The sequence below is a fragment of the Aristolochia californica genome, unplaced genomic scaffold (genome assembly GCF_029961685.1).
Source record: "Aristolochia californica isolate CCGP_79_NKW_82.1479 unplaced genomic scaffold, dmAriCali1.0.hap1 SCAF_4, whole genome shotgun sequence".
In the NCBI taxonomy this organism is placed as follows: domain Eukaryota; kingdom Viridiplantae; phylum Streptophyta; class Magnoliopsida; order Piperales; family Aristolochiaceae; genus Aristolochia; species Aristolochia californica.
In genome coordinates, this window is record NW_027182103.1 from 1,311,327 (window position 1) to 1,323,627 (window position 12,301).

The 12,301-nt window shown below is 39.0% G+C and overlaps 1 protein-coding gene across 1 annotated transcript; it reads right to left on the minus strand.

Moving 5' to 3' along the window:
• Positions 1–614: 614 nt before the first annotated feature.
• On the minus strand, positions 615–12,286 carry LOC137962586 (uncharacterized). Its single transcript, XM_068809543.1, has 11 exons — positions 8,718–12,286; positions 7,881–8,120; positions 6,903–7,032; positions 6,675–6,827; positions 6,306–6,550; positions 6,162–6,225; positions 5,451–5,657; positions 2,429–2,664; positions 2,159–2,237; positions 1,945–2,082; positions 615–1,294 (listed from the first exon to the last, which is right to left on the minus strand). The coding sequence occupies exons 1-11, from the start codon at positions 12,104–12,106 to the stop codon at positions 1,103–1,105; spliced, it is 5,073 nt and encodes a 1,690-aa protein (XP_068665644.1). The 5' UTR covers positions 12,107–12,286; the 3' UTR covers positions 615–1,102.
• Between the last annotated feature and the right edge of the window lie 15 nt (positions 12,287–12,301).

A 12,301-nucleotide genomic window follows, 5' to 3' on the forward strand; every position in this document is an offset into this window, starting at 1 on the left:
GCACGGGCGTGGTGGAGATGGAGAGGGCTTTGAAGCTGAGTCTGGCCACCTTGTTTTGGTCGGGGAGGAGGCCGCCGCCCGTCTGGCGCCGCGCCGGGCCGATTGCTCGACGGTTTGACATGTGGCGATGACGGTCATGTGGGCCCACAGTGATATTCTGAGATTTGTACAGATTTTACTGGAAACTATTTTCCACACACTTTTGGTCGTGAAAGTGAAGGGGACAAAAAAAAAAAAGAATCTGTCTCCACAGGTGAGCAAACTCTTTAGTAAGAATCCACTAAGACATTTACCTGGCTTTAATATGTGTTTGAGACACTTCAAAGAGGTAACTGCATGAACTAATGTAGTTAAAAATCCTGAATCTCATGGAATCCAACTGGTTCCATGCTGCCAGAAGTAGTGGTCTGACAATCTGAATAACACTTGGAAAATCTGTGGAAAGAGATGCTAATGGTGATTTGCATTTAATAGATTTTTTTATTTGAAAAATAACCACATTGTGCAGCTGTCAAAAACTTTGATAAGGCTTCCTGGCTGAAATATAATTGTGGTTCTGTGACAGTGTTTGGCTATGGCTAAGTGAAAAAAATGATCAACCTGAAAGCACTGTACACATCAATCTCTCAGTGTCATAGGCATTCAGAAACAGGAACCTGAAATATTAAAAAAAAAAAATCACCAAAAACTATACATATATTTGGGTGTTCCCCAATATACTCTCCCTTTCCCTCCCAACACAAAACTAACCTCTTTACCCATGTCACAGATGACAGCCAGAAATTTGCATTTATGGCTATCAAACTCAAATGTGAAAAAATAGAAGATGATTCATTCCTTTCACTGGAAAAGTAACCTCTGTATACTCTGAACACCAAATTGAAAAGCTGCGAGGACCCAAATCTTCAGGCTAAGCTAAGCGCTCCTGGTCATGTCCTTACCCTACTGGCTTCACTCTCAAATATCTAGAATCTTCGTCATCTTATTTTTGCCAGATACTTATGGTTGGAAGCTATTGGCACCTTTTTCTTCAATGGTGGGATCAAAAGTGATGAGTAACAATGTCTTCGTCCATTTCAGCAGCCTTATATCGATTGCTTTTTCAGTACTTATGTGATCGAGAAGCTTCCGACCATCTCTGCTGTGGGTTTCCATATGTCTTCCATGCATCTCTCCATTGCCTCCTGCTGCTACTTTTCTCAAATGGGTAGTTATTAACATCTACCTGTGATTTAGGAGTGCCCCCTTTCTTCTGAGCATTTCTGATTTCCTCTTCCGCATCATATCGTAAACGCTATCAAATGACATAATTCAACTCAGTAGAGGCAGCTGGAGCAAAACTGATTAATAGTAACAGTGCAGTTTGCTATCATATCATATATCATGCAGTATGCATTGGATTCTTCGAGAAAATAACACCAAACTGTGAATGGGAGTTCATTACAATTTTAAAGATTTAACATTAGAGCTGATAGTCACCTAGGAATTTTAATGCACCTAATTGTATTTTTTTTAAATAAAAATACAATTGTATCAGAGAAAAGTTGATCGAACTTCTCTATCAAGGTTAAGTCCAGAGTATAGAGCCTGAGTAAGAGTAACAGTTCGCATACATGCTGTTAAAATTCCTAAGACAAGGGACAATTATCTGTTTCTTCATTCAAAACAATTATTCATTTAGATTCTTGTGCTTGTGAATATATGGTCATAAATGCTCAACCACAGTCGTACCATACATCTGCTCCAAAAAACCTGATTTAGTCTGTGATAACCATCAAGCCTAAGCAATACTAATGTTAGTTATTACATCATTCAAAGCTGTGCCACTCTAAGGTCCCTAGCAGGGTGTCTTAACCTCCAACCTGCTCCTAAATGAGGTTTTGAATTCTGAAGCTTAATAGATGGACTTACACCAACAAATTAATGATCTAAATACACGCGCACCTTGGAGGGATCTGACATTACGGCATAAGCCTCTCCGATCATCTTAAAAAGTCTGTCAGCGTCTTTGTGGACCTCATCAAATACTTCTTTCCAGAGTCCATCATCCCCATTCTCACTCCTAGCCAAGAATTGACCAGCCTATATACCCATAAAATTGGTGAGAAACAACATAATAAACAAATTTAAAATCAAAGTACAAAAAGGCAAAGATAACCTTGTCAGGATGATGTCTGAGTGCTGCCTTTCGGTAAGCCTTCTTGATTTCCACTGCAGTGGCTGATGACTCAATTCCTCTGCACAGAGATCACAAATTTCCTATTTAATTTATCTCGCTACATGATTCAGAAGCTAAGCACAGTCAAAAAGTGTGATAAGTTAGATAAGTTGTTGGATTGGACTTCCAATGGATCATATTATATGCAAGAACCTATATGAACCAAGCATAAAGGCAATAAAAATTACAGATAAATTGAACATAACTTACAAGATGAGGTACATATCCAATGGCACCCCCATTTTGGCTTCTTCCTCCACTGTAGCAAGCCTGGCACGAGCTTGTCTGATGTCATTCGTGCCGCTACTTGACCTACCCAATGTTCTAGACTGATTGGCCTTATCCTCTGCCTGCTTTTCAAGAAGAGACAAAAGCCTCTGAAGGTCACTAGTTGCTTGACCATAATCTCTAATCATCTCATGTAAGGTTGCCCTTCTGGATATTGCCTACAAAGTGGAAGAAGGTAAAATAAAATGAAGATTGCCGTTGCAACTTGCAATAATTGACCTACAACTCCCAACCAACGAGAGTATTATTCAGGAATATCATCAAACAATGCCAATAGGAATTCAGGCCCAAAAGCCAAAATAGGTCATTAGTCAAAAGGCGAAAAAAAATTTATACACCAGTTTGCACGTAAAACTTTGAGATTTCCCATAAAGCCGATATGATTCAGTGAAAAACTAATTGAGAACAAGGGATTGAAAGCAGTCTTCTAACCTAGTTCAGACTGATTGACCAAATCCAGCACAAGTGGTTGAAAGCAGTCTTCCAGACTTAGTTCAGTCTGATTGACCCAGGACAACCAAATGGACTTTAAAAATTCTCTAAGCAAAGTGAGCTACCTGGCTAACTATAAACTATTCCTGGACTGAGGTAAATAGCAGGTCTTAACTCAAGATAGAAAAAAAAACAACTAATACTCCATTTTCAATTTTTTGTCTTAGTTTTCTTACAACTCCTTGTTTAGAAAAATACCACGGTCCACTGCCCATAGTACCCACACATTGTCAATGCCCTATTGTCAAATTTTTAAAAATTGGTCACAAGTATGCCAATGATTGGTTGCCGAGTTACTAAAATTGGTCCTAATTAAGCCATTTCACCAGAAAATTAGACTTCATGATTTTACAAGTTCTAAACAACAGTTATATTAAAAGATATTACTTAAGGTAGTATTCAAAGAACAGAAGGCCAATGGAATATTCTTAGATAGACAATTTAAAGATCAAGACCAAAAGCTTTCTAAGAAACTATTCAACAAAAGAATGGAAGGGAAAGGGTTTTCAATGAAAAATGATCCATCACTTCATTATCTTTTTTTCTGTTAAGGTTCTTTACATCTAAGGTTTGGCAAAATAATTATTAGAAATCCAACAAAACGTGACTTAGAAACTGCATTGTTTCTTGCTTTGACTGATTGAAGCAGCATATTGAAGTTCAAGACCAGTTATCAAGACATCATGGAGATGTAGGCTAGATACTTGCTTAAGGAACAAAATAGAGGATACAAACAGCTATTCTCATCTTGAAAACATCTCGAATGGAATAGGAAAACTTATAACTATGCCGAAAGGCATAATTGGCCTAAATATGAGCTCCGTCCACATACTACGTTCAGAAAAAAATCATGACCACACTTTTTGGCAAAACATGGCTGTTCACCAATACATTTCTCATTTTCTGTCATGAAGTTTCATAAATTAGAGTCATGATAGATGAACAGGCCAAAAAGGTGGAGGCATAATATACAAACAATCATTTCACTAGCCACATTTTATGAAGCAAATGTAATGAAGAAGCAGCGTCTACTGAACATGAGTGTGGAACAGACGAGACATTAAGAAGGATGTGGGAGCATAGTTAGAAATGCTGAGATAGCAGTGATTACATTGTGATAATGAGTGAGCCAAACCACTACTAGCTTACTTAATTCAGGAATACCAAAAGCGACTTCAAAACTACATCATTTCTTACTCTAAATGCATAAAAAACATTTGTTCATTAAAAAGGGGTCAATGGACTACAAATTATTTGCTCAAAACGCCCATCAACAAAGAATTAGAAATCACTTTCACATTGACAAAACAAAGGAAATATTTAGGCTGGAAAAAAGGAAACATTTAGAATAAAGTTGTGTTTAGGTCACAAGACCAAGATCCAATAGCCTTCAGATTAATTCCTTAATTTTGACTAAAGCTGGCAGCATGATGGCTGTTAAAAAGACAGAAGCATTATTACCCTATGCTACATATAACCAATACTGACCACGTAAGTCTAACTGAAGAATTTCAATTCATCAAAATATATTTCAACAAAATTTTAAAAACAGGGGTGTGGTGCAGACGAGACATTGAGAAGGATGTGGGAGCATAGTTAAAAATGATGAGATAGCAGTGATTACATTGTGATAATGAGTGACACAAGCCACTACTAGCTTACTTATTCCGGAATACCAAAAGCGATTTCAAAACTGCATCATTTCTTACTCTAAATGCATCAAAAACATTTGTTCATTAAAAAGGGGTCAATGTACAAATTATTTGCTCAAAACACCCATCACCAAACAATTAGAAATAACTTTCACATTAACAAAACAGAGGAAATATTTAGACTGGAAAAAAGGAAACATTTAAGACTAAAGTTGTGTTTAAGTCACAAGATCAAGATCCAATAGCCTTCAGATTGATTCCTTAATTTTGACTAAAGCTGGTAGCCATGATGTCTGTCAAAAAGACTGAAGCATTATCACCCCATGCTGCATATAACCAATACTGATCGCTTAAGTCTAACTGAAAATTTCAATTCATCAAAATATATTTCAACAAAATTTTAAAAAATCAAATTCACGTTGCAAATTTATCTAATAACATCATTCATGACAGTATTAAGATGAACCCAAAATCTTTCACCCATTTTGTCACAAAGCAGTGGTAAAAAAGGATTACAAAATGATTATAGAGATCATACAACCCCAACTTAAGACTTTGGGTCCTATCAGTTTGGCCAGTGAAGATATTGTCAAAAGCAGCTGCAAATCACCAGAATGTCACTTAAATAAAAACTTAATCAGTTTCCAGAAAATTGTTGTTAAAAAATAATTGTTTTCATGTCAGCTTCCATCACCAACCACAATAGTCTGAATGTGATAAGAGTAACCTAATTCATGCTATAATTTTTTTTAACAAACAACAGTACCAAAAGAAACATAAAAGAGCAAACAGTCACAAACCTTTGGGTAATTTGAATCTAGGGCAATAGCAAGACAGCAATCTGCAATTGCATCAGTAATTTGGCCTAGAGCTTGATATGCAGCAGCACGATTGCAAAAGCATATTGCAGCAAAAGGACGAGACTCAACACTGCACGATAAAGCAGCAGAATAATGTTCAACAGCTTCCAAATGCTTTCCAGCTTGAAAAGCCTCATTCCCTGCAGCCTGAATGAAGGCAAAGTAAACCAAAAAAGAAATTAGCAAAGTACATACATGGCCATTTCTATATCATTGACCATGACAAAAGGAAAGTAAACACAAGAGACTTTCAAGTTGGGTGATGAATGGATCACCATGGACATTCATTATAGTCGACACATACAGAGAGGAACCAAAAAACCCTCTTAAGCATTGAGGGTGTGAGATAATCAATTCATCAGGGATACAAGAGTCCCATACCATCAGGTGGTGGTTCACTAGATCAACAGCCTAGATCTATGACCATTATACACATACAGAGAGGAACCAAAAACCCTCTTAAGCGTTGATGGTGTGAGATAATCAATTCATCAGGGATACAAGAGTCCCATACCATCAGATAGTGGTTCACTAGATCAACAGCCTGGATCTCTATGTCCATTGTGCTGGTAGTGATGATTTGACAAGCAAGAAGCACTTAAGTAAATATAACCAAATTGGCAAAATGAAACAAAACCTAAATATACATACTTTATGGCGTAATAATTCCTGAATGGTGCCAGCAAATGCCGTGGAAGATTCTAGATTCTTGTTTCTGCACCAGAACAATTCTCATCAGCATTAAAAATCAAAGTCCCCACATAAAAAAAAAAAAACACAAGAATAAAGGCTTACGTGTCTTTGGTACTTTCTACAGTCTCATGCTTCTGGAGAAAATCAAGAGCCTCTTCTAACCTTCCCATATAAAAGTAGGACTTTGAAATAAGATGACACCTCCAAAGCATTGCAGGAGATTCTTTAAACCTCTCTGACCCTTCCACAGTTTCATATGGGAAATCAGAATTAGTTGTATTATAATTCTTTTCTGCAGAATCCATAGTTTCTTCACAAAGATGAACCACATCTTCGTATTTCCTAAGCTGCCAGAATTCATTAAAGCATAATGAGAAGAAATAAAACAACTTAATTGTGATGAAAAAATTATTCATATATACATATAATTTAGGGAAAAAATGACGTTTTCAGTAATTCTTAGAGAATCACCATTAAGAGAGCTTCAGCCTTCATTTCAATCAAACACTCTGAATACGGACTAATTGACAAAGCCTCAGCAGTTAATTCCAATGCTTTGATGGCGTTATCAGAGGTTCTCTCTTCTAGAAGTTTGGTGCACTGATTCATATACTTGGAGACTTGCTGTCAGTCAGAATTACAGGAAGGTCAGTGACAAACACACACAAACAAAATACACCAGACAGAAGCACTTTGCACCTTAGTTTTTTGAAGACCATCAGAGGCCTCGAGAACAATTTTCCGATCCAAGCTTAGATCACGTCCAGATGGCAAACAATTCTTAAAATGTTTTAGTGCATCCTCAGTTTCCCCCAGTGCAAGATAACAACTGAACAGGAAAGTTGCATTAATTGCATCATCAGAAAGCAGTTTAGAAAAACAAAAACGGAAAAAACAGAAAAAGCAAAGAACAGAAACGGGTAAGATGTTACATACTAATTTAGACAAAAAAGACCATACAAGATTGTGATGGCAGCAGCAAAAAGTACAATAGCACTAATTAGTTCAAATAGAATTAAAGGAATCTATAAAGATTGGATAAACTCTTTTAATTTTTTTTTTTTTATAAAAAAGAAAAAAGTACATTTTGCCCAATCAGACAATAGGGCAAACCATATTATTTCATATAGACGGTATGTTATAGGACCCAGTAGTTCTTCGACAGATAGTGATAGGTGAATGAGGAGTAATGGCATACTGCATTCCAGCAGACATTTTTGCTTCCACAATCTGTTACTTTGTTCCCAATCTTTTATTTTTCTTTTCTTTTTCAGTACATTATATCTTGTTCAGGTGCTGACCGTTGAGGTCATGACCTCTACGATGAGCGATATCCATAAGGAAAACCTTTTTTTAATGAGTCCATAAGGACAAACTAAGCCCAAAAAATTTAAACAAGAGAGGAAGTGGAAAGGTAAAAGTTGACCCTCACTCTCTGTTTCATTTTAGGCACTTCCCAAGTACAGTACAGCTCTGTGGAAGGTAGTCACAGTAGCCATCCCTTCAAACCTTTAGCTCTTGACCTGACTGTCATATGTTGTTCTTCCATTAACAAGTCTCATAAAAATGACGTTACCAGAAAAAGTCAACAAGTACGGTAAAAGGCATATAAAACTAAGAATAATAAAGAACTCCTGAAACAGGAACATGTATTCAGGGGAAGAAGGAAATCCTTACTTAGCAGCTCTAAGCTGAACCCTGAGAAAATTGGGTTCTATTGAAGCAGCCATCATACAATCTTGTAATGCTTCTCTCATTCTACCAAGAAACATCCTTGTGGCTGCACGGTTGCTATAGCATAACATCACAGCCCTGACACAGCTTGTAGAAGTTTCTTTTGGAGAGATACAATTTACTCCCTGAGTGTAACAGTCCTCAGCTTTAGATAGATTGCCATTCGCATAAGCTTGGTTTCCCCTGATGCACAGAGAAATATATTGGGTTCAAACGTTGGAAGCACCATATGGAGAATCTTATAGATAAAATGGCAAAAGAAAAGGCTGTTGGTATATATCACATGTCAATGTTGAAATCCACATAGTAGGCATACGTTATCACTGTTTCAGGAAGTAGAACAGTACTAGCTGTTTAAGCTAAAATAGTATAGGAATAGAATTTGACCAGATTTCTGCAACTTTACTGAAGGTAATTGATGTGATAATAAATATTATAGCTTCCACATGGCGTTTATTTTCTCGTAGCATGGCTGGAGGCTTTTTTTTTTTTACTGTTTTTCTTTTCAAGAAACCCACTTTTTAAATTTTGATTACACAGAAACATCCATGTATCTCATACACCTGTGAAACTTAAACTCAACATATTAAAAAAACTCACCATGTGGCCATCAAAATTATATAAAAATATAAAGGATCATTCTAGAAAAATGTTTAGACTGGTTTTGTGGTTCCTCCAAAACAACAGTACTCGCTCATATCTACATTGGTAATTGAAGAGTCGCTAATCACTTAAGAACAAAAAATCTAACATGATTTGCATTAAAAGAAACAGATATACCTGATTCGCCATTTTTCACAGGCTTCCTGTGCCACAGCAGCAGAGACAGAATGTTGGAGAACATTTGGCTCTCTACCTGCTTCCTTTTGAGAAATGAACACATCTTCCTTTCGGTGACTTTGACCTTGACCAGGCCCTGCCTGTACTGAAGAAGCAGCAAATGGAGAAAACTGCAGGGAAGGAGAAGTCAAATGAACTTCTGTATTTGGGATTGAAGTGTATGAATCACGAACACCTTTCATCCAATTTTTCTTCCTATAGTGGCGTTTTCGAGCTGATAATGGAACTTGAGCAGAAGGAAAAGCAGCAAAAGTAAAGTTGGTCCCACCACTATCCTCTGTCTGGAAAGAAACATCAGACATAGCTTCAGCAACACCTGCTTGCCTCTGAATGTTAGACCCACAAGTTTCAGCACCACTAACATCAACCTCATTAGAGAATTCTGTCATCCCATTTCGAAAAGGTACAGATCCATTTTCAGGTAGTCCATGCTTAGAACCCTCTTCACTCAAACTGCCACAGTTCCGATCACTTTGGGCATCCAGACCAACTGATTGCCGAACAGTGTCATCAGATCCAAGAGAAGTTTCCCTAGAAAATTGATCAGCTGCCAAATTTTCCTGATAAGGAGAGAAATCCATCGGTGAATAGCCCGGAGAACTCATTTCTGAACTTTCCTGAGAACTTCCTTCCCTTGAAACGAAATGTTTCTGCTGGACAAGGCCAGTTCGTGATTTCAATTTTCCCCTCCTTTTTTTAGACTTTGAATCCATTGTTTTTGACTCTTTTGTTGCACTAAACACCAAATTTTGGTGCAAACCAGCATATATGTTCTCCTTAAAAGAAGAAGCATCATGTTTTGGAATTTGTGGATCCCAAACAGGCACATTCAAGTCTTGTTTCAGGTTTTCAAAGTTAGCTTTGTTTTCAGAGCTATATGTTGCAGTACCCTCAGAAGGAGTTGTGTCTGATGGGAAATAGGGACCAGAAAAAGACGAAGAGGACGATGGAGCAGCAGTTTCACTTGATTTTGCATTGACTTTTGGGAGAACAGGAGGAACATCATCCACATGCAAATTATTGGCCTTCCTTCCTGCTTGGAATGTGAATGGTGTGGGAATAGAATGACCAAATGTAGAATCACCTAAAGGCCTATTCATGAAATTTCCAGATTCAGTGTCCTTCAGGGAGTTTTTACATGTAGAAGACTCTTCGGCTGCATCCTTACCACTACCGAGGACAGAACTGCCTGTATCCTTGGTTGTTGCACCGATATTTTTGTCTTCAATCTCCTCAGGACCATTCCCCACTTCTTCCATACTCAGCTTCTTCATATCATTGGATAGTTTAATATCCTTCTTTTCATCAAAGCCAACAGTTGAATTCTTACCTGACACATCCCTATCGATTCCCCCCCTGCTTCCAAACACAAAGACACCTGCCCCAAAGCCTGTCCCAAAATTGGGAGTCATATTCTCCCTTCTATCAGTGGTAAAAGTAAACCCTGCTTCACTCTTGCCCTGAAATGCATTTTTACTTCTTATGTTCAACTTCTTCAGCTCATCCTGAACTGTCTTTTCCATGCTGGGCCCAGTTGATGTCTCCAAAACCTCCACAGAATTTGATTTTGTCTTCGAATATGATGACTCCTTCTGTCCAAACACAAAAGAGTAGGACTTATCATTCTTATTCACAAACTTTGCTTCACTCTCAATATTCAACTTCTTCATTTCACTTGGGAGAGTATCCTCATAAACCCTGTTTGATCCACCAGGAGTCAGGTTTGAACTTGGCGCTGCACCATCTGATTGGTTATATTGCCCCACACTCTCCCGAAACACATTATTCTTGTCTCCACAGGATGTCAAACCACTCGATTGATTTGCACCAAAGATGAAACCTTTGTCACCAGCAGATTTCCCAACCTTAGAACTCCCAAAATTAGGATAACCTTTAGCGAACCCACTGCAGCTTGTGCCAAAATTTGGTTCTACACCAGACTCATTGGTTCCAATCCTGGTATTTAACTTCTGCAAGTCATCCTGGAACGGTCTTCCAGCACTCTCTCTAGGCATGGTATCTGCTGTATTGACTACACGACTTGATTGACTTGCAGGAAACACAACCTCTGGATTGAAACTAGAGCTCCGGAACTCCATGCTGCTCAGATTTTGGGGGCCTTCAACGGTTCTGCTACTTGTCAAAACAGTCTTTAATACCCCAGTGGACTGACTAGCTGTGAACACAGGACCTTCCTTAGAACCAGAATTCCCAATATCATTACAAGTGGAGCTACATGTGCTCTCACCACCACTTTTTGTCTCCCCAGAGAACTTTCCCCTCAGCTTCTCATTGGGCATTGAGTTTGAACTTGGCCATGCCCCACGTGATTGATTTGCTCCAAAAACAAAAGATGCATCAGCTCCAGAGTTCCCAAAATCAAAACTTCCGAAATTCTGTATAGTTTCACTGAACCCACTGTCGTTCATCTTCAAACCCAAGCTTGACCCAGTTGCCTGATTAGTTTGGCCATCAATTTTTAGCTTCATCACCTCATCCGGAAGGTTTTCCTCCATAATATCAACAGACGCACCTGACCCAGTTGCCTGATTAGTTTGGCCATCAATTTTTAACTTCCTTATCTCATCCGGAAGCTTTTTCTCCATAATATCAACAGACGCACCTGACTTTAGATTTAAGCTCGAAGTCACTTTGCCTGATTCATTCCCACCAAAGCTAAATCCTGCACCATCACCAGGCCTTACAGACTCAACATCACGCAGACTTTGCGCGCTCTCACCGACATGAACACATTTTGAACTCAAACTGGAGGCCGACACACTCGCTTTATTAGCTCCAAACACAAACGTTGAACTGCCACTAGAACTCCCAAACTCAAGTGGACACGAATTTGCACCAACAGACCTGCCGGGAACCGATGAGAACGGATTCCACTCTTGAAACTTGTACTGAACCTCTCCCACTTTACCATCCCCGTCCGAACTGTCGATCGTATTGGAGCCCAAATGCACCCTACTCTCCGTTCCCGACCGAGACGACTGTTCGACCCGCTGTGGCACCAAATGCCGCCTCAATTTCATAAAACGAGGTTTAGAAAGATTCGGTTTTTCCGACTTGGTCCCTGACGGAGGAGGTGGAGGCGGCGTCGAAAACCCTGCTGCATTTCTCTGATTCGGCGAACCCATCGGTCCCGTCTCCGTTTTCAATAATTCGGACACCGGATAGTCGGGGGAGCCAAGCACAAGAGTCGAAGAAGAGGAAGAAGACAACTGACCTTTCTTAGGGTTAGGGTTTAGCAAAGGGGACCGCTGCGATTGAATCCTGGATTTTGTGACCGAGGATCGAACATCTACCATCGCCGGCGACATTGAAATAAGTAACTCATGAATAAGAACCGCAGCACCTGGATGACCCCCGACACCCCAGTACTCCCTCGAGCAAGATCCTTTCCTTCGCTTCCTTTCTCCCTCTTTTCTATGTGCCTCACGCGTTCCTTTTCTTTGCCAGTATTTTTTGAACAGCGCGGCGAAGTCACCGCTTTTAGGGAAGATGAGACAGACAGT

What these genes read in the sequence shown, in the direction of transcription:
- LOC137962586 (XM_068809543.1), bottom strand. Translation starts at nt 12,106, where the DNA reads ATGTCGCCGGCGATGGTAGATGTTCGATCCTCGGTCACAAAATCCAGG. An exon ending in AGGCTGAAGCTCTCTTAATG is followed by an intron (nt 6,551 to 6,674) that starts GTGATTCTCTAA and finishes GAATTCTGGCAG; the next exon opens with CTTAGGAAATACGAAGATGT. An exon ending in TTGGATATGTACCTCATCTT is followed by an intron (nt 2,238 to 2,428) that starts GTAAGTTATGTT and finishes ATCTCTGTGCAG; the next exon opens with AGGAATTGAGTCATCAGCCA.